Source organism: Salvelinus namaycush, chromosome 5 (assembly GCF_016432855.1).
Source record: "Salvelinus namaycush isolate Seneca chromosome 5, SaNama_1.0, whole genome shotgun sequence".
Lineage (NCBI taxonomy): Eukaryota > Metazoa > Chordata > Actinopteri > Salmoniformes > Salmonidae > Salvelinus > Salvelinus namaycush.
In genome coordinates this window covers 56,571,572-56,598,724 of record NC_052311.1, presented here as the reverse complement: position 1 = coordinate 56,598,724, position 27,153 = coordinate 56,571,572, and the positions used below count along the sequence as shown (strand labels likewise).

The window sequence follows — 27,153 nt, the reverse complement described above, 5'->3', positions numbered from 1 at the left end:
TGTGTTTGGACCATGATAGTTTGTTGGTGATGTGGACACCAAGGAACTTGAAGCTCTCAACCTGCTCCACTACAGCCCCATCAATGAGAATGGGGGCGTGCTCTGTCCTCCTTTTCCTGTAGTCCACAATCATCTCCTTTGTCTTGATCACGTTGAGGGAGAGGTTGTTGTCCTGGCACCACACGGCCAGGTCTCAGACCTCCTCCCTATAGGCTGTCTCATCATTGTCGGTGATCAGGCCTACCACTGTTGTCGTCTGCTTAACTTAATGATCGTGTTGGAGTCGTGTTTGGCCTCACAGAACAGGGAACACATGAGGGGACTAAGTACACACCCCTGAGGGGCCCCAGTGTTAAGGATCAGTGTGGCAGACGTGTTGTTGCCTACTCTTACCACCTGGGGGCGGCCTGTCAGGAAGTCCAGGATCCAGTTGCAGAGGGAGGTGTTTAGTTCCAGAGTCCTTAGCTTAGTGATGAGCTTCGTGGGCACTATGGTGTTGAACGCTGAGCTGTAGTCAATGAACAGCATTCTCACATAAGTGTTCCTTTTGTCCAGGTGAGAAAGGGCAGTGTGGAGTGTGATTTGAGATTGCGTCATCTGTGGATCTGTTGGGGCGGTATGCGAATTGGAGTGGGTCTAGGGTGTCCGGGAGGATGCTGTTGATGTGAGCCATGACCAGCCTTTCAAAGCACTTCATGGCTACCGACGTGAGACGTGACTTGAATGATGCAAATCATGTTCCACTTACAAATAAAACAAGCATGAAATTCAAATTAACAAGTACCCCGTGTCATTTTGCAAGATTTAAACCTCAGTAACAGTTAAACATTTAATTTGAGAGGTGTTTCATCTGTTACGTGTCAAGTCTCGAAATCAGACATTAGCAAATGCATGTGGCAAACAGTATAATTAGGCACGCCTCTCCATTCTTTTGTATTAAATTGCACAAACTCTAAACATATCGCAGTGCGTGTCGGGATAGCACTTCACTCTGAAACCTGCAGCCTTGCTGGATTGGTCAAAGTGGCTAAAGGAGGGTCTAATTAGCCCCTACCTACACCCTCGATCATTTTCACTCCCTCAGCTTTCACACTTGTGCAAACGGCGGATTCGCACATGAGCGCGCAAATGGAGGGCCGAGGGTACGGGGGTGATTTGGGATTCAGCCAGGGTCGTACTGCAGTGTCCGACCCCTCCTCTGTCTGTGTGTGTAGTTGTTGGTGATTAGATGTTGAGCAGCAGCTGGTGTCTATATTAAACCCTCTAATTATCTCTGAACGACGGCAGCAGCAGGTTAGTCCTACTCGTTTGGATCACACACGCACACACACACACACACACACACACACACACACACACACACACACACACACACACACACACACACACACACACACACACACACACACACACACACACACACACACACACAGTCAGATGTAATTATGGAGGATATGTGCTGATTCCCATAACTAACTACTCCTCTGCTCCGGGAAAACATGCCAAACGAACCCAACACCAAACTGTAAATGTCAACGTCTGAATTATTAATCACTGCAGCAACACATGCTGTTATGACTGCGCAATGCTGCATAAATGGACGTTTAATGGGAATTTTAGTCAGTCACAAACGTGATGGGTGTTTTTGTATGCATGGGGGAAGTTCTTCTGCAGTAAGATCAAATAATTCTCTAGAAAACTCTGAAGATGCAGTCCCATCCATGGATACACTATACTGACATAGTATGTTGCAATTTGGCTGCAGATCACCTCCTCATTCATACAGTACTGTAGTTTCCACATCCTACTGAATGAAGGAATGGATGTATGGAAATCTCTCTCTGGAAATCTGTCAAAAGCTGCTTTGTTGACAGCCCTGCTTGGCTGAAATGGAGTGATAACAAAGGCTGTCTTTCTTCCTCCGTAGCTCTGTCGCTATCTCTGTGAGGCTGTGACCTCCTCTTATCTAACGCCCGATAAGGCACTTTGTCATTCAACAGTTTACCAGCCAGCAAAGGGGACTGAAGAGTTGTTCTCTCTCTCTCCATTGAAGATATTTCCAGAGTGTTGCTTACTACTTCACTTTGATAACAGCAGAAGAAAAAAATATGACATTTACCATACCTCGGTCTTACAAACTTATCTGTGACAAGACTAGTGTTTTTTGCTTAATATCCCTTATTTTAGTAAAGATTATGTACAGTCTCAACAGAGGGCTAGGGATAACCTATTGGCTTTATTAGAAGGACTGGCTGAACAGAGACTAGGGCCTCTGAGATTATATCACTCCCATGCTTTATGATGTCATTTCCTGCCCTGATGAGGATGGGAGAGGAGAGCACTTACCCTTTTGTGTCTTTTATTTATTTTTATTTAACCTTTATTTAACCAGGTAGGCTAGTTGAGAACAAGTTCTCATTTAACAACTGCGACCTGGCCAAGATAAAGCAAAGCAGTGCGACACAAACAACAACACAGAGTTATACATGGAATAAACAAACATACAGTCAATAATGCAGTAGAAAAAGTCTATATACAGTGTGTGCAAATGAGGTAGGATAAGGGAGGTAAGGCAATAAATAGGCCATAGTGGTGAAATAATTACAATTTAGCAATTAAACACTGGAGTGACAGATGTGCAGAAGATGAGTGTGCAAGTAGAGATACTGGGGTATAAAGGAGCAAAATGAATAACAGTATGGGGATGAGGTAGTTGGATGGGCTATTTACAGATTGGTTATGTACAGGTGCAGTGATCTGTGAGCTGCTCTGACAGCTGGTGCTTAAAGTTAGTGAGGGAGATATGAGTCTCTGAGTCATCTGAGCCCAACATTACTTTGAGTTGTATCACAGTTGGACTAAGGATGAATGAATGGCCTGAGATGAATCTCTCTCATGTGATGGCACAGCAGTTAAAACTTTGTTTGTATGGAAACTGGACAATTAATTAGTCATTCATTGTTCTAAACCTTTCTGACCCTGTGGTAGAGCATGATGTCATCCTAGTGGTATGTTCCAACGTCCCTGTTACTCAGTGTTGAGATTCACATCTTGAGAACAGAGATTCTCTCTTAACGGCACTGGATGAGACTGGTGTTAGTCAGATTCTGTGTGGACAATGCTCTGATTGAATAGGACTCTAGTCTATGATGGAGGTACCAATAGTACAGAGAAGGGCTCATATGTTTCTGAGGCATTGCTTTAATATGGCATGTCAACGACAGTCTTGTCACCCAATAGTCTCTCTTGATATTGGCAGTTGTGGCACATTCTTGTTTGATAGTGTTAATCAATGCACTGCTCTTCTGACTGTGCTGATCTTATCTCACCTGTTGGTGAGTCATTGCCATCTACTGGTCACATGATGCTCAGAGTTCATTTAACGTTTATTTGTAGTTTTGTCTTGTCGTGTTGTGGTCATTCACAGTTCCAATCTGTCCCTTCTGTCTTTGGAGCAACAATCACTAGTCAGCAAGGTAGACAGCAGTTAAGATCATATCTAACTTGAAAGGTAGAGTACGCTGTCATTTAACTTTCTGCTGAAAGTGCTCCTAATAATAGGCTTAGGTCTTATCTCCTTTCTCTCAGCAGTCTGAAATGCCATTCAAGTTTATTCACCCTTCATTTGAAACCATCTTCCTGCGAATTACGTCTCCACTCTCACTTTAGAAATCCATCCAGGCAGTTGACTTGATAAACTCAGCACCACCACCCAGAACCACGTAACGTTCCATTGTTACAAAGGAGGATCCTCTCTGAAGTCATACATAGCCCCATATCCCTACACTTCTAGTGAACCTCAACCTCGGTGATCCTCCTCTCTCCTCCTGGTCCATCTGAAGGCAGTATGAAGCAGGGTCATCCCAAGGCCAATCCACTGTTAGATGTCTTTCTTTAGCCCTATGACTCCATGGCTCCCAGACTTCTCCTCTTTGTGGATGATGCTAGCTCAACTACCATCTCTCTGAGAGTTCATCTGTTCTCCTGGAGCCGTTGGGCCGCATCCCAAATGGCACTCTATTCCATATGTAAATTACTACTTCTGAGGGACCATAGAGTTCTGGTCAAAAGTAGTGCACTATGTAGGGAATAGGGTCCCATTTAGGACACAGCGTTGTACCCAGAGCTGCTCAGTGATGAATAGGATAGGGATTATAGCTCTTCTTCTTTCAATTCAGCCGGCGCTGACTCCGGAGCAGAGTCTTATTCATGTCGCTGGGATTGCAGTTATCAGCCTGAGTGATTTGCATTTTAAAGTCAGCAACAAAGCCACAAAGCTTCAGGGTGATTCCTCACTGGCGAACAGACAGACAAGACAGGCCAACTGATGAGCTATTTGTCCATTCCCGCTATTAAGAAATAATTGTGTGAAGACCACGTCCCCTTAGGCCCAGAGGCTACAGGTGTTGTTTCATTAATCAGTCTTCAATTAATTGCAACGCTGAGCTGTGGAGGCAATCAGCAGGTTTTCCAATAAGCAGTGTTGTGTTTAGTGGTGTTGTGGCGGCTGGGTGTGTTATGTCTTGGTGTTTGTGATTGGGTCTCTTCTATTGATCTGATGTTGCCTGGGCCCAGAGGTGGAGGGAGGGAGGGAGACAGACTTCTGGAGGGGAGCCAGGGGTGTGTCATCAGCATCCTAAAACCTAATGCAGAAGGGGGAGGGAGGTGGAGGAGAGGGGAGATGTGCTATCTGAGTTCAAGAGGAGTATCACTGCACACACACACACTTGTTTTTTTCTATCCTCGTGGACACCAAACATTTATTTCCATTCAAAACCCTATTTTCCCTAACCCGTAACCCAAAGCATAAACCTAACTCCTAACCCTAAACTTAACCCCTAAATTTAAAATAGCCTTTGTCCTCATGGGGATGTGGGAAATGTCCGCATTAGGGAGAATTTTCCTTGTTTTACTATCCTTGTGGGGATGAGGATAGAACAAGACCACACACACACACACACACACACAGCTGGACTGAGAAAAGCACCAGCTGTGTGGTGGTTTAGTTTGTCGTGTGTAGGATGTGCTGTACCTCATCATGGCTGATGTGAAGTGGATATGGGGGTTCTGCCGTGTTATATGCTTTTGCCCTTGGAGAACTGTCTCCTTCCTCAGAGAGGTGAATCAGTCAGGGATTGGAATGCTCTGATTGGCCTTATTCTGTTACAAGGGGAGGAGTCTAATATATATTCACTTTGTATATTTGAAATATATAGCTACTCCCTTATTCTCACTGTATAAATACTACAACATGATTTCACTGTATGAATACCACATCACAGTCAGGCAGGCTCTAAGATGAAATATATTGTGTATGGTGCCCAAGCAGGGCTAAGCCAATTATAGCAGGCAGTGTGATGCAAATGTGATGTTCACTGGCAGTGTGAACACAGTGAGCTGGTTTTAATGGCCTTCCTAATGGCTAGTAGGGCTGTTGCTTTCATCTCATCTGCCTACAAAGTTGGCCAACTGAAGTTGAACTCTAGAATGATCATATCTGTGCATATGTGAAGTCAGCCATTTTATTCCCTGTCCTTCCCTGTCAATGAAACATGAATGGCCACCGAGATGCATCAGCCTGTAGGCAAACAATACAAGGTTATACTGTCTCTGTACTATCTACGCTTTAATACGTTAGCTTATGTGTCACTGACACATTGCTTTACTGCTATTTCATTTGTTATTTGCTAAGTTTTTATTACTGAGGAGTTTCCTAATGATATGGACTCGGATGATAATTCCCTCATTTGTACTGTGTGAGGAAGTCCAGCCCAGGGAGTGTGGTGTCTTCTCTCTGTCATCTCATCTTCCAGAAACATGAATGCATCCCGTTATAAGGCAGAAGTTTGGGCTATTTGCAACTGAACGCCGTCTCGGTACAAAAGCTCTGTGATCCTAAATGACACGGCCTGTGATTCTGGAGCTTGTTTCATTAGACTTCCAAATGAGATAAATTCACTTGTCAGTCTGGAGCGTGAGGAACAGTACACAAAGAAATGCTTAACTTGTCTTAATTCAGTAGCTGTTAACTTACATCAGCAATCCTAAGGAGACCCAGGCGGTTTGAAGAGATCTGTACCAAACAATATACACACTGAATATATTCAGTTTGGAGGGGAGTTTAGAAGGGGGAAGTTATTGGTGTCTAGTATTTTATAGGAAGCAAGATGATTTAAACTGAAATAACATATTTAATACCATTCAAAAGGGTTTGAAAAATAGCAAGCGGCACCTACTGCATAGGATATATCAGTACTATAGTATATCAGCAGTATGTAGCTTTTCATGTCTTTAACGATGACACAACAGTCCAACCACTTCACCTCCAGTTCCTCCACCACCTGTTCATTGATACTTAACCACATTGTCTTTCCTTGTTGTGACTGATGTGTTTCAGTAATGTTTCTGGGGTGTTATCTGGTGGTTGGTTACGATGCTGGTGTTCAGCTGTCTGATATGGAGAGTGTGTTATTACATTACCCCTCACCTAATGGATGGGAGGATGGAGGGAGAGAGTGATTGAAGTGCGACCCAGGCCCTGGCCCTGTAACCTGAGAAAGATAAACTCTCTCTCTCTCTCTCAGCCCTGAAAGCCTGAAAACAAGGGAATATATACAGACAACACATGAGAGGGAGAGCGAGGGAGGGAGAGAGAGGGAGAGAGAGAGAGGTAGTGTGAGTGGATGGGAGGAAGGAAGTCATCTGTCAAGATGAGTTATGATGTATGGCAGGGATGGGAGGGAGTAATGATGATTGGAGGACTTGTAGGGTTGCTGTAGACTCCAGTGGATATCCAGATTGCTTTTCTCCTCTGGGAGTCCAGCTGTGTGAAGGGGGAGAGGAGAGGAGAGCAGAGAGGGATGGATGGAAAGCAGTAGTGGTGAATGGTGAAAGGCTGAAGGGCATGCCGTATCAGCGCGGATGGAGGGATGGAAAGGATGGATGACAGGAGAGAAAAGGGCAGGCCAGAGGGCACTGCTACTGTGTTGCTCCCAGTCAGATGAATCTCTCTGGTCTATCAGCCCCCCGCTGTGTCTCTAGCCCCACTTCCTCTCAATTCCTCTCACTTCCTCTCCTTTTAACCCCCCTTTCATCATCATCATTTCACAGGCCCTCAGCCATACCCTTTCCCTCTCTCTCTCTCTCCGCTGGTGGTCCTTCTGGTTCCCTGTGTGTGTGTGTGTGTGTGTGTGTGTGTGTGTGTGTGTGTGTGTGTGTGTGTGTGTGTGTGTGTGTGTGTGTGTGTGTGTGTGTGTGTGTGTGTGTGTGTGTGTGGCAGGCAGGGTGTCCTGTGTGTCCTGAATAATACATGAGCCAGAGCCCTCTTGGATTCTCCACCCACGCACTAGTACCCTCCAACACTGCCAGCATGCCTCCCTCAGTGTGGGTGTGTGTGCATGCATGTTTCGAATAAAGCATATAGTTAGTTCAGGCAGCTTATTGTTCCTGTCAGTGGATGTCTACATGTCTTGTAGGATATCCTCAGTTGTTATGTTGATATATGTACAATAACGGACAACCAGCTCGCTTGACCCCGATGTCAGCCGCACCAATATGTCGGAAGAAACACTGTTTGATTGACGATCGGAGTCAGCTTGCAGTGCGGTGCAGTGCTTTTGACCGCTGCGCCACCCAGGACCCCTTTTACCGATTTAATATTGTATTAGGATGCTAAGTGTTTCCTGAATTATATTCTATGATTGCCAGGGTAAAATGCCCATTTGTTAGCCTCGAGATACAACGTTGTTAATGTGGATTTCACGCTTTTCTGCCTGTTATCAGGTATGTTAATGAAGAGCCTCCACAACACAATGGACACACTCTGGTTCCTGTGGCAACACGTCAGTCAGGGTCATCCATGAGATGAAGAGAAAGAAAAAGATAGGTAGAAGAGGAGAAAGGGAGTGAGAGAACGAGAGAGAGAGAGAGAGAGAGAGAGAGGTAGAGAGCAAAGTCTGATATTAAGAAAGCGAGAGAGTAATATTTCTCTCCGTCTATCTGTGGTTTGTGGTGTGCAATGTGACAGGGTCATGATGTTGGCGTTTTCACAAATTGAGCTGTCACAGTGGAAGATAATTATTTGACCTCTATACCCTATCTGAATGACACACACACACACACACACACACACACACACACACACACACACACACACACACACACACACACACACACACACACACACACACACACACACACACACACACACACACACACACCCCTACTTCCATATGAAAAATTGAAAAGAGACAATATCAGATGAATGTATACTGAATGCAATATGTTGTGAGAGCTAGGGAGAGAGAATAAACCCTGACAGCACTTAAGGAGTGTCTCCCCATGCATCTCTCCTCTGTGATTGTTGTTGATGCTTCTCATCCAGGGCTAGATTAATGGATGCAGGCTGGCAGGGTAAGTGCTGCAGCCTAAGTGTATACTGTACTGTGCTATACAGAGAGAGAGAGAGGAGAGATAGACACAATCGATAGTGTTTGAGCACTTCTCTCCCTTTTGCCAGCCCCAGCTCAGCCCCGGCTCAGCGCACGCATAGGCTAACCCAGCTACACTGCTACACTGCTATTGCTAATGCTGCAGACACTGCTGCTGCCACAGTCTGCTTCCTCAAACTCCACCGGCCGCACCATCTCTCATCGCTAAACGGGGGCCGCCGGTGCTCCAGGATCGCTGACATGGACACAGGAGAACCCCTCAGCCATCTGCTGCGTCACAGCCTGTCTCTTAACGCACCTCTCGTCTCAATTCACAACGCATCATCTCTCTCTGCTCAGCGCCCGGGAGGATTGTGACGCGTCAGTCTGCCACTTCCCCCCCTCCAGTTTCACTCCCCCCTGTGTTGTAGTACAATCTCCTCGTTTCCAACCTGCCAGGGCTAGCAGGAGAGAGAGGGAGAGACAGAGCAAGGGATAGAGAGGGAGATGTTTTGAGTTTGTTAGCAGGGAAATGAGAGGAGAGTGATTGGTGTTAGTGGTGTGGTGTGTTCCGTCTGCTCTCCAGAGAATCCCAGGTGAGCTGTGTCCTGCTATAAGGTAAGAAGACAAACTGATTACTGATGATTTCTCCTCCTCCCCAAATCCCTAGTTTCCTCTCTCCCTTAATCCCTCTCTCGTGGTAGAACAGTGCGTGCAGGTGTGTGTCTGTGTGTGTGTGTGTGTGTGTGTGTGTGTGTGTGTGTGTGTGTGTGTGTGTGTGTGTGTGTGTGTGTGTGTGTGTGTGTGTGTGTGTGTGTGTGTGTGTGTGTGTGTGTGTGTGTGTGTGTGTGTGGCGCTCAGCCGGAATAGTATTCCTCAGACACATCACACACATGCTGTACAGTACGTTAGATGGACATGTTTACCATTTACCATCTAGGGCATGTAGAGAAATAGACGGAGTAGCAGCAGTGCTGTGTGTGTGCATGTGGGTGTGTATGTGCATCTCTGTGTGTGTGTGTGTGTGTGTGTGTGTGTGTGTGTGTGTGTGTGTGTGTGTGTGTGTGTGTGTGTGTGTGTGTGTGTGTGTGTGTGTGTGTGTGTGTGTGTGTGTGTGTGTGTGTGGACCATGATGAGCTCACATGCTAGCTCCACGCAGGCCCACCTGAGACTATCTGTGTGTGATAGTGATTAGGGAGGATGTGACATGGTTATGTAGACACAGGGGGGAGGGGTTGTGTGTGAGCTGACTCTGGAACTCTGGAAAGCCTCATCTGCAGTTTCTGTACGGGTTCTTTACGTTGCATTCATTCAGCAAGCAGAAATGAGAGCATCTTTAGACTTCTTTCTGCCTCTCTGTGTCTCGCCTCCTCCCTCCCTCCTTCCCTCCCTCAGTGCTAGAAGGTATGTTTCCATTGTTGTGCTGCGAGGTGCTGATGTTTACCCGTCTGAATGGCTACTCTGTAGCAGTGTTTCCTGCTCACATGTCACGCTGGTCTGAGTGTCCGTCGGACCGAGCGATGCCACTCTCCCATCTGTGTTAACGCCTCACAAAATGCTACTGAGGCAGAGAGGCTGTGCCTTGGGCTTTTCTGCAGGGCCATACGACACAACGTACATTCTTGTCTTTCTAAGGAGATGGGAGAAGAGAAATGAACAGGAACGCAGCCGCAGCCCTCCTCCAATGGCTCGATGGTTTAGCCTGGTTGAAGGGCGATAGATATAATAAATATACATTTCAAAAGTATCTATCACCATTCAACCAGACTAAACCATCGAGCCATGGAGGGGTGCTGCTGCTTTTCTCTTCCCTCTTCTCCTTAGAAAGACCAGAAGAGAACAGGGACTGATTTCAGAAAGAGAATGATGAGGACTAAAAGGGAGGGAAAGCGACGAGGGAAATAAGAGAGGAGTGGATGAGAGAGTCAAGTGGTTAGGAGAGGGAGGAAGAGGGGGAAGAAGGCAGAGAGGCCTAAGGAGGAGTGACTGGTTCTACATGCTTAGAGAAAAGGGGATCCAAAAGGGTTCTTCGGCTGTCCCCATAGAAAAAAACCTTTTTTGGTCCCAAGTAGAACCCTTTTTGGTTTCAAGTAGAACCCTCTGTGGAAAGAGTTCTTCAGGAACCCATAAGGGTTCTACCTGGAACCAAAAGGGTTCTACTTGGAACCAAAAGAGTTCTACCTGGAACCCAAAAGGTTCTTCAAAGGGCCTCTATGCAGAGAGCCGGATGACCATTTTAGGATCCAGAGAGCACCTTGTTTTCTAAGAGTGTAGGGCCTAAGTTGAAGTGGTGCTCTTTTGATAGTGAGTTATGAGGAGGCCATTGTCTGGGTTCAAACCTGAGCCCTTTACACTTCCTGTAATGCACAGAGTCTCATCTGCTATGAAGCCAGATGTAGACTGTTTGATCTTCCAGATCAGGGGTAGGCCATGCTGTTGTTGGAGTGCCGCAGACACTGCAGGATTTCCCCCCAACTAGACACCACACTGAGCTACTAAGTTAATTGATCAGTTCAGCGAATGCTTCAATTCAACCCACCTGTCCTACCTGCAGCACTCCAGGACCAGGGTTGCCTACCCCTGTTCCAGATATTGATCTATCATGTATGCTGCCCCTCCACCTTACCCTTCACGGTGGTATATGTGCATATCTTGTTAGTAATCTCTGTTATGTTTAGGTCAGATCCATTTCTATAGAGCACAATGGTAGCCTTAGTACTATGATAATGATTCATAATATGGAGACTGTAGGCTCCATTGAAGTGATAACCATTGATGAATTTATTATAAACACATTGAATGAATATGTATTTCTATGGTGCTAAGCTACTATGAGAGAGGAGAAGAGAAGGGTCACTTCAACCTGGTGTGATAAGTACTACAGCACTTATCTGTCTGGGGGCCGTAGCCTATGCATTCATTCATCTCTGATTCACTGCTACTTTCATAAAAGGAGGAAAATATGTCTGAATCGTCATGGAGACGAGTTTCTAATGACTCAATAATTCACTCTCTATATTTCGTTATGCATATTTAGTTGTTCACACACAGCAGCTGTTTTAGTTGGAGTGGTATGTCTCGTAGTAAATGGGGATGATTTACTGTAGGAAGATCAACCACTTGCGTCCAGTAGAAAAGCATGGAATGAACCATTAACTGATACAACTGTGTTGGTATCATTACATCACCGGACTACTGCTCCACTTGCTGAAGTTCAAATGCCCACTAAACCCACCTTACCTACTTCAAAGACCCACCCAATCCATCCCACCTTGTTCAAAGCCAACCTATCCTCACTTGCCCTTCAGAAGACTGTCTGTTTCTGGCCCTGCAGGACTAAAGCCAAGCCTCTCTACAGAATGAGAAGAGTCCCTCTAGATGGCCGGCCTCCCAGTCCCTCCCTCTCGTCTGGAGACAGACGTAAATCTATCTTATTATTCCTCTAACAATAATGTCTTCAGACAAGCCCAGCCTAGCCCAGTGTTGAACCTCTTACAGTAGTGTCAGTAAGGCTGAACCTGAGCCAACAGTCATTCTGCCCTGGACCAAAACCTCAACAGAGGCACATTCTGTCAGACACTACATCCAACACTTCAACACTCCTAAATAGAGGGGAGCTTTTAGTTGTGACGTGTTACGTCTAGTGGATTAGATTACCTTGTTCTACTTATTGATCCATTGTTGGTCTCCTCTCCTTGTTCTGGTTGGCTCTGAACAGTGAGATTTGAACTCTAGTAGGTAGAGATCCCCACTGGAGTTTGTAAGTGTCAGAGCGATTGGTCTGAGTGACCCTGTGTGCTTCTGGCTCCTTAGGCTGGAAGTGCTGGGGAAGCCTGCCAATTTACTCATTAATATGTCAGAGTTTTTATGCTCCATCTTAATCCAAATCAGAGCCAAGTTCTCTCGGAACTAATCAGAGGGAGGAGGTGGAGGTGAGGCCTGTGCCTCTGGTCGGCTGGCTGGATGGTTAGCTGACTGAGTGACTGGATGGCTGGCTCTAGATGGACAAAGGGTTGTATAACTCACACAACCTATGGGAGGGATGGATGGAAGGTTTGAGGGACAGATGGATTGAGGGACAGAGGGATTGAGGGCCAGAGGTATGGACGGATGGAGGAATGTAGGGTGGAAGAACAGAGGGATTAAGGGATGGAGGGACAGGTCAGGGCACAGTTCTGTTTTGTGGACAGCTGTAAAGGATCTGGTTTGCTCTATTTGAATTAGTGTTTTATTCTAATCAGGCTTATTAACCAATGATTTATACACTAGATGTCTGATGGGGGCACTGTGTTGAAGCCATCGTGCCTCCATCTTGGCACTCCCTCACTGTTGTAAAAAAATATATTTTGGAAGTTATAGAAATACGTTTATTAATGTCTACATTTGTTTTTGTCACAATTATTCTATTACAGACACCCTAATAAATAAACATAATACTTCAATACATGTAATTTAGTCCTTGAAACATTTAATTGAAATACTGTAAAATTCCATTAATTCCTATGGAGGACTGCTCCTACTGGAGTGTGCCAATATGGCCGACCGGTGGATTCAAAGCCTCTCAATGGCCAATACATAGCAATCGGCAATTCAGGGTTTATATAAATCATTCATTCTTATCAACCCAGCCGTGGCAAAGATACTGTAGCTAAGTGGATTGGGGAAAATGTAGAAAATCACCTACCTTTCCCAAAGCCTAACCCAATGGGTTATCACCAGAGGAGCTGTGTTCATGACATCACATGAACACAGCTATGAGCAGTCACTGTGATGTAATGAACACAGCTCCTCTGGCTATGAACAGTCACTGTGATGTCATGAACACAGCTCCTCTGGCTATGAGCAGTCACTGTGATGTAATGAACACAGCTCCTCTGGCTATGAGCAGTCACTGTGATGTAATGAACACAGCTCCTCTGGCTATGAACAGTCACTGTGATGTCATGAACACAGCTCCTCTGGCTATGAGCAGTCACTGTGATGTAATGTATACAGCTCCTCTGGCTATGAGTAGTCACTGTGATGTCATGAACACAGCTCCTCTGGCTATGAGCAGTCACTGTGATGTCATGAACACAGCTCCTCTGGCTATGAGCAGTCACTGTGATGTCATGAACACAGCTCCTCTGGCTATGAGCAGTCACTGTGATGTCATGAACACAGCTCCTCTGGCTATGAGCAGTCACTGTGATGTAATGAACACAGCTCCTCTGGCTATGAGCAGTCACTGTGATGTAATGAACACAGCTCCTCTGGCTATGATCAGTCACTGTGATGTCATGAATACAGCTCCTCTGGCTATGAGCAGTCACTGTGATGTAATGAACACAGCTCCTCTGGCTATGAGCAGTCACTGTGATGTAATGAACACAGCTCCTCTGGCTATGAGCAGTCACTGTGATGTCATGAACACAGCTTCTCTGGCTATGAGCAGTCACTGTGATGTAATGAACACAGCTCCTCTGGCTATGAGCAGTCACTGTGATGTCATGAACACAGCTCCTCTGGCTATGAGCAGTCACTGTGATGTAATGAACACAGCTCCTCTGGCTATGAGCAGTCACTGTGATGTAATGAACACAGCTCCTCTGGCTATGAGCAGTCACTGTGATGTCATGAACACAGCTCCTCTGGCTATGAGCAGTCACTGTGATGTAATGAACATAGCTCCTCTGGCTATGAGCAGTCACTGTGATGTAATGAACACAGCTCCTCTGGCTATGAGCAGTCACTGTGATGTCATGAACACAGCTCCTCTGGCTATGAGCAGTCACTGTGATGTCATGAACACAGCTCCTCTGGCTATGAGCAGTCACTGTGATGTAATGAACACAGCTCCTCTGGCTATGAGCAGTCCCTGTGATGTAACAAACACAGCTCCTCTGGCTATGAGCGGTCACTGTGATGTAATGAACACAGCTCCGCTGGCTATGAGCAGTCACTGTGATGTAATGAACACAGCTCCTCTGGCTATGAGCAGTCACTGTGATGTCATGAATACAGCTCCTCTTACTATGAGCAGTCCCTGTGATTTCATGAATACAGCTCCTCTGGCTATGAGCAGTCACTGTGATGTAATGAACACAGCTCCTCTGGCTGTGAGCGGTCACTGTGATGTAATGAACACAGCTCCTCTGGCTATGAGCAGTCACTGTGATGTAACAAACACAGCTCCTCTGGCTATGAGCAGTCCCTGTGATGTAATGAACACAGCTCCTCTGGCTGTGAGCGGTCACTGTGATGTAATGAACACAGCTCCTCTGGCTATGAGCAGTCACTGTGATGTAACAAACACAGCTCCTCTGGCTATGAGCAGTCCCTGTGATGTAATGAACACAGCTCCTCTGGCTGTGAGCGGTCACTGTGATGTAATGAACACAGCTCCTTTGGCTATGAGCAGTCACTGTGATGTAACAAACACAGCTCCTCTGGCTATGAGCAGTCCCTGTGATGTAACAAACACAGCTCCTCTGGCTATGAGCAGTCCCTGTGATGTAACAAACACAGCTCCTCTGGCTATGAGCAGTCCCTGTGATGTAACAAGCACAGCTCCTCTGGCTATGAGCAGTCCCTGTGATGTAACAAACACAGCTCCTCTGGCTATGAGCAGTCCCTGTGATGTAACAAACACAGCTCCTCTGGCTATGAGCAGTCCCTGTGATGTAACAAACACAGCTCCTCTGGCTATGAGCAGTCACTGTGATGTAACAAACACAGCTCCTCTGGCTATGAGCAGTCACTGTGATGTAACAAACACAGCTCCTCTGGCTATGAGCAGTCACTGTGATGTAACAAACACAGCTCCTCTGGCTATGAGCAGTCCCTGTGATGTAACAAACACAGCTCCTCTGGCTATGAGCAGTCACTGTGATGTAACAAACACAGCTCCTCTGGCTATGAGCAGTCACTGTGATGTAACAAACACAGCTCCTCTGGCTATGAGCAGTCACTGTGATGTAACAAACACAGCTCCTCTGGCTATGAGCAGTCACTGTGATGTAACAAACACAGCTCCTCTGGGTATGAGCAGTCACTGTGATGTAACAAACACAGCTCCTCTGGGTATGAGCAGTCACTGTGATGTAACAAACACAGCTCCTCTGGCTATGAGCAGTCACTGTGATGTAACAAACACAGCTCCTCTGGGTATGAGCAGTCACTGTGATGTAACAAACACAGCTCCTCTGGCTATGAGCAGTCACTGTGATGTAACAAACACAGCTCCTCTGGCTATGAGCAGTCCCTGTGATGTAACAAACACAGCTCCTCTGGCTATGAGCAGTCCCTGTGATGTAACAAACACAGCTCCTCTGGCTATGAGCAGTCACTGTGATGTAACAAACACAGCTCCTCTGGCTATGAGCAGTCACTGTGATGTAACAAACACAGCTCCTCTGGCTATGAGCAGTCACTGTGATGTAACAAACACAGCTCCTCTGGGTATGAGCAGTCACTGTGATGTAACAAACACAGCTCCTCTGGCTATGAGCAGTCACTGTGATGTAACAAACACAGCTCCTCTGGGTATGAGCAGTCACTGTGATGTAACAAACACAGCTCCTCTGGCTATGAGCAGTCACTGTGATGTAACAAACACAGCTCCTCTGGGTATGAGCAGTCACTGTGATGTAACAAACACAGCTCCTCTGGCTATGAGCAGTCACTGTGATGTAACAAACACAGCTCCTCTGGGTATGAGCAGTCACTGTGATGTAACAAACACAGCTCCTCTGGCTATGAGCAGTCACTGTGATGTAACAAACACAGCTCCTCTGGCTATGAGCAGTCCCTGTGATGTAACAAACACAGCTCCTCTGGCTATGAGCAGTCACTGTGATGTAACAAACACAGCTCCTCTGGGTATGAGCAGTCACTGTGATGTAACAAACACAGCTCCTCTGGGTATGAGCAGTCACTGTGATGTAACAAACACAGCTCCTCTGGGTATGAGCAGTCACTGTGATGTGTGCTGCAGTGCTGCAGTGTTGTGTTGTTTTCAGAGACATGGTTTGTGTTATTTTCCAGAGGGTGTTTTTATCTCATGGCACTGCGTCTCTAATGATGGCCACAGATCTGGGACAATGAACGAACGAGTGGTCCATCTGCTCGGCTGTCTGAATATTTTATACAACCATTGATGTTAGTTAATTAGGAGATGGTTGGGAAGTGAAACTCATCTCACTAAATATCTGTAGGCTTAGATTATAAGTAGGGAAACTCTCTCAAGAAATGTCTGAAGGCTCACATTGTAACATTGTAATAATATTATATAATATAGGGCCAGAGCTAAACAGAGCAAAAAATTGCAATTTTTATTATGTTGAACTATTATTAAGTTACCACAAAGTGCCACTTACAGCAATTTCAGGAAGCGCCTCTTTACCATTTACAGTAATTTCAGGAAGTGCCTCTTAATAATTTCTTAATAACAAGTAAATGCAAAGCATCTCTGCTCTTTCCACTGCTGTCTCTGAGACAGTGGCCTATAGCAACGGCAGGTAGAGTGTAGCCTGATCCACCTCTGACAGCCCATTTGACCTCATTGGAAGTGGGAATGAATGTCACACCTTCCTACATCCTTCCTCATGCAGCCCATCACCCATTGATCACCGGGACGCTCCCGCTCTCCTGATCTCCTGGCCTCCTTTAAGAACCGCCCTCCCTCCATCCTCACACTGCTCTATAATAGATATATACAGGCAGTGCCTTGAGGAGGTGGAGAAGGCTGAGAGGGGTGTCACATCACAAAGAAAGATGCGAGAGCGAGAAAGAGAGAGAGAGACTGCCTTCAAAGGATTGGCCTAGTTAGTGTCAGATGTGCGCATCACACACGTCATTCATTTACCAGTCAGGAACACTGACAACAATAGCAACGAGCTCTAAATAGTGACGGCGAGAGGGTAAGGTGTTTTTTCCACTCTTTCTCCTATCGCCTCACATCATCTCTGGCTACCATATTGGCCCTTTGTCTCTCCGTGTGAAAAGGAAATGCACCTTTACACTGTGGCAGGAGGGCCGTGAATGAGGACTAAACCTCTGTTGTCTCTGGTCTGTCTGACTGGGTAAGCATTACAGATAATAGGATAAGTAGTGATGATGGGAGGGAGGTTGCCAGATGCATTACCTTAGACTCCCCTAGCACTACCGTACATCTTCTAATACAGTCTCAGATCTCCACTGGACATCTTCTAATATTCTCCTAAACCCAGATTTCATTGTGTAACTGAACTACTACTGTACATTCTCTAATAATCTATTGCTCATATTGTATTGTAACTAAACCACTACCGTACATTCTCTAATAATCTATCTAGCTCATATTGTATTGTAACTAAACCACTACCGTACATTCTCTAATAATCTATCTAGCTCATATTGTATTGTAACTAAACCACTACCGTACATTCTCTAATAATCTATCTAGCTCATATTGTATTGTAACTAAACCACTACCGTACATTCTCTAATAATCTATTGCTCATATTGTATTGTAACTAAACCACTACCGTACATTCTCTAATAATCTATCTAGCTCATATTGTATTGTAACTAAACCACTACCGTACATTCTCTAATAATCTATCTAGCTCATATTGTATTGTAACTAAACCACTACCGTACATTCTCTAATAATCTATCTAGCTCATATTGTATTGTAACTAAACCACTACCGTACATTCTCTAATAATCTATCTAGCTGATATTGTAGTGTAACTAAACCACTACCGTACATCCTCTAATAATCTATCTAGCTCATATTGTAGTGTACCTGAACCACTACCGTACATTCTCTAATAATCTATCTAGCTCATATTGTATTGTAACTAAACCACTACCGTACATTCTCTAATAATCTATCTAGCTCATATTGTATTGTAACTAAACCACTACTGTACATCCTCTAATAATCTATCTAGCTCATATTGTAGTTTAGCTGAATCACTACCGTACATTCTGTGGTGGTTAATTTCTTTACTATCAAATGAGGAGAGACAAACGTATCACACAAGTCTGAGTTATACTTAAACTGAATCTTTATTGACGTATTAATAAGGGAGCAGGTCAATACAACACACACATATAAAGTGAATCGATTGAGTGCTCTAGGATAATGGTGGCTGGTCGACGAATCACCCTCAGATGATTAGTTGAGAGCCCAGAGACAAAAGTACAAAGGTCTTTTATAGCCAAGATACACCCCTTTCTGTCTACATGACGAACAACAGATGTATGGAATGGGTCACAAGGTTAAGATTTGTATGAAAGATACTTTCACAGCAGACAGTATCTGCTGTAAAAACAGTTTTCTTTGTGTAGAGACCAGGGTCTGGCCCTGGGGTCATCTCTCGCTGGTACCATATAGAACAGAAACATTAACTCATGCTCTGGAATGCGGTATCCCCAAAGACATCGTAAATCTTCCAGAGGCCCATCCTCAGTAGAACACACACAGATGAGACTTCTAACAACCCCTTATTCTGTTGCATAAAACAACCATTTGATGCAATAAAAGTATTATAACATCATCTTGCAATTTTGCTCACACATTTCTCTAATAATCTTTCTAGCTCATATTGTAGTGTAACTGAACCACTACCGTACATTCTCTAATAATCTATTGCTCATATTGTAGTGTAACTAAACCACTACCGTACATTCTCTAATAATCTATCTAGCTCATATTGTAGTGTAACTAAACCACTACCGTACATTCTCTAATAATCTATTGCTCATATTGTATTGTAACTAAAACACTACCGTACATTCTCCAATAATCTATTGCTCATATTGTAGTGTAACTAAACCACTACCGTACATTCTCTAATAATCTATCTAGCTCATATTGTATTGTAACTAAACCACTACCGTACATTCTCTAATAATCTATTGCTCATATTGTAGTGTAACTGAACCACTACCGTACATCCTCTAATAATCTATCTAGCTCATATTGTATTGTAACTAAACCACTACCGTACATTCTCTAATAATCTATCTAGCTCATATTGTAGTGTAACTAAACCACTACCGTACATCCTCTAATAATCTTTCTAGCTCATATTGTAGTGTACCTGAACCACTACCGTACATTCTCTAATAATCTATCTAGCTCATATTGTATTGTAACTAAACCACTACCGTACATTCTCTAATAATCTATTGCTCATATTGTAGTGTAACTGAACCACTACCGTACATTCTCTAATAATCTATCTAGCTCATATTGTATTGTAACTAAACCACTACCGTACATTCTCTAATAATCTATTGCTCATATTGTAGTGTAACTGAACCACTACCGTACATTCACTAATAATCTTGCAGCTCATATATCATAGTGAGACTGTCCTATCTGGGTTAGGGTGACAGAGACTAATTCAGAGTGTCATACTAGGTAAACTACAGCTACAGTATGCCCTGCCACCAGCTATTATATAATGATAGCATGCAAAAACATTTGTTTGCACATGTCACAACCATAGACACTGATTGTGTGTGTGTCTGCCAGCCAGTTTGTTCTCTCCACAGAGTCCAGAGAGGCTCATAGAGTCTTGCTCTGACATTTTTGGGAGGTCAGGAAGGGAAGTGGGATGTGGGAGAGCTGTGGCTGGGGAATGGGAGGAACTGGTAGAGAGAGGATGTAATGCAGTAAGTATGCCTGTGTGGTGTGTGTGTTTGTGCTGTTGATGTTATTTTTGCATTAATCACTGTTACAACGTTTTGTTTGGGACATGGGTTATGTCGTTGTGTTGTTGTCGAGATTTACTCTGCATGCATTAGTGCATTCGTGTTGCACTGTATACCAATACGTATGTACTTTTTCCAATACTAGAACATGAAAAATGCTTTGGTACTAGAATTGTAGTTTCGGTACGTCTGTCAAATATGTCTCAAGGATCAAGCCTGTCTATCAGCGCAGCCGACCCCCCCACCCATGCTGCACAGAAGTTAACACAAAGTAATGTGACACAGCATGTAGAAATGTTGAAACTGTTAATTACTGTTCGCAAAACAATGTCTATACAGGCTAGAACACTTTACAATACAAGAAGATACGGGTATCTTCCAGCTTTAGGCTAACTTTCCTTTCTAGCTGACTGACAGCTAAAGGGGCTCCCGAGTGGTGCAGTGGTCTAATGCACTGCATCCCAGTGCAAGATGCGTCTCTACAGACCTGGTTCTTGGTCGCTGTAGGCCGTCGGTGTAAATAAGAATTTGTTCTTAACTGACTTCCCAAGTTAAATTTTAAAAAGAAATAAAGAAATAAAGCAAACATCAATTCACTACCCTAATACTTTTATTATCACTACCCTAGTACTTGTGATAATATGCTAATAACTATAATGCCAAATATGCTGATTTCAAAGCTGATTGCCACCAAAAACGTTATTAATTCACTTATTCGGTCTCTCTCTCACCTCTCTTCTAAAGATCTATTGCCTCAGTGAACTGACTGTGCTCTGATGGTCCGCCTTGCCTCGTGAATGATGTCATTACTGGTTAAAGAGACAGCTGACATTTTTATAAAATAAGCTTCTTCCATGCAAATGTTGTTGATCAATACAACAAATAAGTCCCAAATGGAAGGGAAACAGATTGTTTGATATCTGTAGCCCCAAGAAATCAGCCCCCCAAAAAGCTAAATAACTCAATGCATGCACACGCTCCTATTGAATATGCATTCACCTGTACTGTGGATAGGCCTAGGCTACATTTTGATTTACACAGTTTATCAATAGATATTTACCATTCAAATAAATGATTACCATAATGGTGTTATGTAGTTAGGTTGATAAAAACAAAGTCAAAATGATTGTTTAATTTATTCTCTATTGACGTAAAAAATTCAAATCATGATGTTGAACTCAAAAGATACCCAATGATTGAACAGAGCAGTAGCTGAGTTCATCTCTCTGGATGAAGTGCCATTCTGTGACTTTGGCTAATATGCTGTCTTGTTTTGCTGTGGTATCATTTTGGTATTGAGTATCTTGATGGTATTGAGTAACTTGATGGTATTGAGTATCTTGATGGTATTGAGTATCTTGATGGTATTGAGTATCTTGATGGTATTGAGTATCTTGATGGTATTGAGTATTATGATACTAAATGTAGTATTATCTAAAATAAGGACACATGACAACGAGGTTCTAGCTCCAGCATGTTTACTAGGCTAACCCTCGCATGTCATACATAGGTACGGATACCCGCAAGGGACATCCTACTACATCTTCCCCTCTCCAATGAACAAGAACTCAACATGCATAACCACTGAAGCATAACTGAAATGCAATTTGGAAACCAGTATTATTCTCTAACATGCTACTTCACATCCTGAAACAGTATGAAAGCATTAAATGACACAGTATGAACATTAACTTAGTCTCTTTGTGCTGGGTATGGTCCCCACAGTATGTTAACATAGTCTTTCAGCCACTCTGGTGGCTTCACATCCCTTTTTGGGCGCGCTTGTGGCTCTGTGAGCATTCTCTCTCCTTCACCCTCTTTTTGTGGATTTTCTGTGGCCTCAGTCTGTGTGGCTGGTAGATCTGGAAGAGCTCTGAGGTGTGTTTTGTTCCTTCGTACCTCTTCTGAGCCTGTGTCCACCACATAGGAGCGTGGGGCATCCGCTTTCCTCAGCACTAAGGTGTCTTTGAGTTTGTAATCCACACACATTGACCTTCTGCCAGCTCTGGTCTCTCCGTAGCACGGTGTCTCCGATTAAAGTCTCCAGTTTGCATTTGTTTCAGCCGTTTGTCCCTCTCAGCGAAGGCCTTCCTGTTAGGAAATCGGGGTTTAAGCTGAGCCGGCGAGACAGGCAATGGGGAACGCAGCGTCCTGCTCATCAGGAGCTCGGCAGGCAACGGCCCATGATGAAGTGGTGTAACTCTGTAAGCTAACAGAGCTAACTCTCTCTGCCTCACCATTACTCTGTGCATGGTAGGGGCTACTGGTCACGTGTGTGAAGTCATATTCTGCGGCAAAAGCAGGAAAGGGGCTTGCAGAGAACTGGGGAGCGTTAACTGTAACCAGGACCTCAGTGACCGCTTGCCTGGGAAAAAATTACTTTAATCTATTGATAACACCAGCTGATGTGGTTATGGGTGTCTTTGCTATTTCAATGTATCTTGAATAGTAATCTACCACTAGCAGATAAGTATCATTTTGGCAGCTCTGTTGCCATCATTGGCTCCGGATGACAAGGTTTACATTTTGTACAGACCTCACACTGGGCCACCAGCTTGGCAATCTGTGTACTCAGACCAAGCCACCACACCGACTGTTGAGCCCTCAGTCTGCATTTGGTTATCCCTCATGCACTCTGTCTAGCATTTCTGGTTGTAGAGTCTCTGGGATAACTATCCGTTGTCCTTTCATGAGATGGTCTCCATTACAGTGGTCACTTTGGTGCACCCAAAATGGCTTCAGCAGCTGAGGCAGTTCCTCCTGCCTGGGCCATCCCATTTTGCATCTGTCGGCAGATGGGGTCTCGTTGTTCCTCTGCAATCTGCTGCAGTTTGGTCTGAGATGCAGGTAGGCTGTCCCTTACTGCATTAAAGGACACCTGTACCTCACCCTCTAGACATTGCTCCTCCTCTGATAATGGATGTTTAATTGGGGCCCTGGAGAGTGCATCTGCTGTGATCAGTGCCTTCCCTGGCACATACACCATCTTGTAGGTGAACCTCAGTAATCTGAGGCGGAAGCGCAGAACTCTGGGAGGCAAGTCGTCCAGTGCTTTTGTCATTAACAGAGCCAACAGTGGTTTGTGGTCAGTCTCTGCTGTAAACTGCAGGCCAATAAGGAATTGGCTGAGCCTTTCACATGCCCATGTGATAGCCAATACCTCCTTCTCCACTTGTGCATACCTTTGCTCTGTGTCGGATAAGCTTCGGGAGATGTATGCTATTGGACGTCACTCCATGTTATCCTGCATCTGTGTGAGGACCGCCACTAGCCCAAAGGATGATGCATCTGCTGATACCTTTGTCTTAGCGTGGGGACGGTACTGGGCCAGCACTCTCTGTGAGGCCAGGTCTTCTTTGATTTTGTCAAATGCCACCTGTTGCACGTGACCCCATGACCAGTCATTCTCTTTGGCTAGTAAGTCTCTCAGGGGTTTGGTTGTATCTGAAAACTGTGGGAGGAACTTACATATAGTGGCCACGCCTAAGAAGGTCCTGACTTCAGCCACGTTCTGGGGTATGGGCATATCTGTGATGGCGCTGATCTTCTCCGGGTCTGGCTCTATTCCAGCTGCACTGATTTTGTGTCCCAAGAACAAGACCTCTGACTGTGCAGAAGTGCATTTTTCATTGAGTGTCAGGCCAGTCTTGTGGAGTCTGGTCAGAACTGCTGTGAGCCTTACATCATGTTCTGCTCTGTCCCTTCCACACACAAGCACATTTTCCGCATGGACTATGACGCCACTCAGCCCATCCAACAGCTGGGACATGCGTCTTTGGAAATGCTCAGGACCGGAAGCGATTCCAAATGGCAAAACATTAAAACAGTAACGGCCAAACGGTGTTATAAATATTTTGAGCGCTCTACTCTCTGATGACAGCGGAATCTGCCAGAAACCTGACCGGGCATCCAGCTTTGTGAAGACTTGTGAGCCATCCAACTGAGCCAGTGACTGCTCCACTGGTGGTAAGATGTGTCTCTCTCTGCAGAGTGCCTCATTCAAGTTAGTCATGTCCACATAGTTCCTTATGTCCCCATTGGCTTTTGGGACCACTACCATCTCTACACACCAGTCAGTGAGACTCTCTATTTTAGACACCGCCCCAATTTCTTCCATCCTCCCCAACTCTTCCTTTACTCTGGCCAATAAAGGGATAGGCACACGGCTGGGGGTAGTAAGGGCATAGGGGACAGCATCCTCTTTCAGGTGGATTTTGTGGTCACCTTCTATCCTTCCTAGACCAGAAAACACTTTTGGGAATTTATTTTTGAAAACCTCACCTGGGTCCTCCAGTTCGCTCACTCTCTCAATGAGTTGCAATGCTTCAATTGCTGGCAGCCCCAGCAACGGTCTGGCTAGAGAGTCAATGATGAAGACAGGCTGGATGGCACTTTTGTCTTTACTCTCCAGTTTAATCACCAAGTGCCCTACCACTGGTAAAATCTTATTACTGGGCCTGTACAGTTTTTTGTTTGTAGCGAGCAAAGGGCCATCTCTTTGATACAGCCTATACAGCCACAGTGTCTCGTTTAAATGACACAACCTCCCCATTGAGTGTAATGTCTGAATGCCAGCCAGCATTGTTTTCCCTTAGTTCTCCCAGAAAGATGCTGTCCTGCTGTACCTCCTCTGAGACCTCATGCATTTGCTTTAATCGACAGACAGCTGAAAAGTGTCCTCTCCTGTGACATTTCCTGCATTCCGAATCCTTTGCTGGGCAATCTTTCTATCTGTGGAAAGGGGATTTCCCACATTTGCGACAAACACTTGAACTAGCTTTTTTTAGCTCGGTATGAAAATGCATTTATTTCCTCACTCTCTTCGCTCTGCAAGGAGCTGCTGTCGCGCAGCATACGGTTTACAGCTTTGGACAAGGTAGGCTGGGAATCCAACTGTAACTTTTCAGAAAGTGATATATTTCTTATTCCCACCACAATCTGATCTCGGATCAGCTCTTCCCTGAGCGTGCCAAACTGACAATGTTCTGCTAGTTTGTGAACAGCTGTGATAAAACTGTCGGTGGTTTCACCCGGTCAGTTTTGAATGTCCATACAATCAAAATTCTCTTGGGGACTAATGCGAAATCCATCAGCACTAGCCACTGGCCTGTCCGTGTTTGCGCCAGAGCCCGTTGAACTTGGAGTCGCTAACCCTGAAATCCCGCCAGTTTCTTCCTCTTGCAACATGTTGCTTAGCAGTAACTTAGTCCTTGCTCGTTCGCTAGCAAAATAATGATATGCGCTGTTTTATCTCCAACACTGTGCCCTCCCTGCTTTGAAACAGCCTGAATGTATGATTTACTTGGTTCGTTCTTCACGTTTATGTGATTATTAAAACCACTTCTGACACCATGTAGTATTATCTAAAATAAGGACGCACGACAACGAGGTTCTATCTCCAGCATGTTTACTAACCTAACCCTCGCATGTCATACCTAGATACGGATACCCCCAAGAGACATCCTTCTACACTAAAAATTAGGATTTGTTGTTGTTTGTTCCCTGTCAGAAGCCCAACTGTGTAACGTGACTAATCCTAACCTGGGTGAGAGAGCTACTCCGCTCTGAGAGCTGCAAGGTGACTCTTCTGCAGCCTGGTCATTGTATATATGTAGTGATTAGAATAGCAGCTTGTTGGAGAGTCCAGTACTAAATATTTCATCTGAAAGGTAGGCTGTGGCACAACACGACACGCTGCCTGGTCCTTTTTTGCCCAGGGAACAAACACACTCTTTGTGTGGAGTAGCCGGTAGGTTGCATTGTGTTTAGAGGAAATGCGTGTGTATGTGTGTGTTTGTGTGCGCATATGTGCACTTGTGTGTGCGTGTGCGTGTGCGCACGTGCGTGTGTGAGTGTGTGTGTGTAGGCACAGCAGCAATGGGGTGTGAAAGAGGTAGCAGCAGAAACAGAGTAGGCTGGTTGCTGTGTTTTGATCAGAGGGATATGGAGATAAAGATCTTCTGACAGAGAGAGGAAGCACTGGGACTCCACAGGGAGGGAGAGATAGAGACAGAGAGATTACATGAAGGTAGATCTAGAGGAGGAGGGGAGTTGGTGGGGGGAAGGGGGGTAATTTTGGTCCGAACAGCAGTAAATGCAGATGTAATCATTTTCCTCACTTTCATTTTCGCTCGCCCTCTTTCTCCTTTCTCTCCTCCCTCTCTCTCGGTCCCTCTCTCCTCTCAGATATGTGTCACAAAGATGTCCACACGCAGCGGCCAGGGAAAGGACTCGGTCATCACGCCCCTGGACACCATCCCTGAGGACAGGAAGGTAAGGGTTCAGCGGACACAGAGCGGTTTCGACGCCTTCGAGAAACCCGCCAGCCAGGTGAAGAGGGTGCACTCAGAGAACAATGCCTGTATCTCCTCCAAGGCCTCCTCTACTGGGAAAGAGTCGCCCAAACTGCGCCGACACTCCAGCCCCAGCTCTGTAAGTCTATACAGTAGCCTACAGTATGCTACATACTGTATATAAAATACACAGTACAGTATATAGTATACACAGTCTGTTGTCTACTCACTGAACAGTAGGGATCATTATTAATAATGATAATTACATAATTACAAATATTTTGTGGACTGTAAATTGACCACAAGAAGCCCAAACAGATATAATGTGGGAATACATGGGAATACATGGCAACAGATGTATTAAATAAAAATCAGTTGGAGCTGTTTTCCTGGTGTTTTTACAGTCTTTTATGTCCAACATTTTTTACATGTATTTTTTAATAATTGTTGTTGATTTCTTGCTCTGAAAACTTGGGGGTCAAATGAAACCACCCACGAGCCAAATTCGGCCCACAGGTCGCCAGTTGGGAAACACTGCTGTACAGTATATACAATGCACAGTACGGTCATACAATGTATACTGTACAGTCGATAGTATACAGTACAGACTATAGGCCTGCAGTACATTATACTGGTTGGCGTGACTATAGTATGTATTGGTTGAAGCTCAATGTTAAATTCAGATCTCCCTACCATCCAATGTAAGCCAATATGACACCCTCCCCGCTTCTCGTATTGCTCTC

The 27,153-nt window shown here is 44.9% G+C and overlaps 1 protein-coding gene across 1 annotated transcript in view; it reads left to right on the top strand.

Moving 5' to 3' along the window:
* The window catches only part of cdk14 (cyclin-dependent kinase 14), a 214,839-nt gene that overhangs the window by 24,978 nt on the left and 162,708 nt on the right, over positions 1-27,153 (top strand). Inside the window, exon 3 of the mRNA XM_038993233.1 lies at positions 26,304-26,549. Coding sequence (XP_038849161.1) covers positions 26,304-26,549 — 246 coding nt within the window. The remainder of the gene's footprint in view (positions 1-26,303; positions 26,550-27,153) is intronic.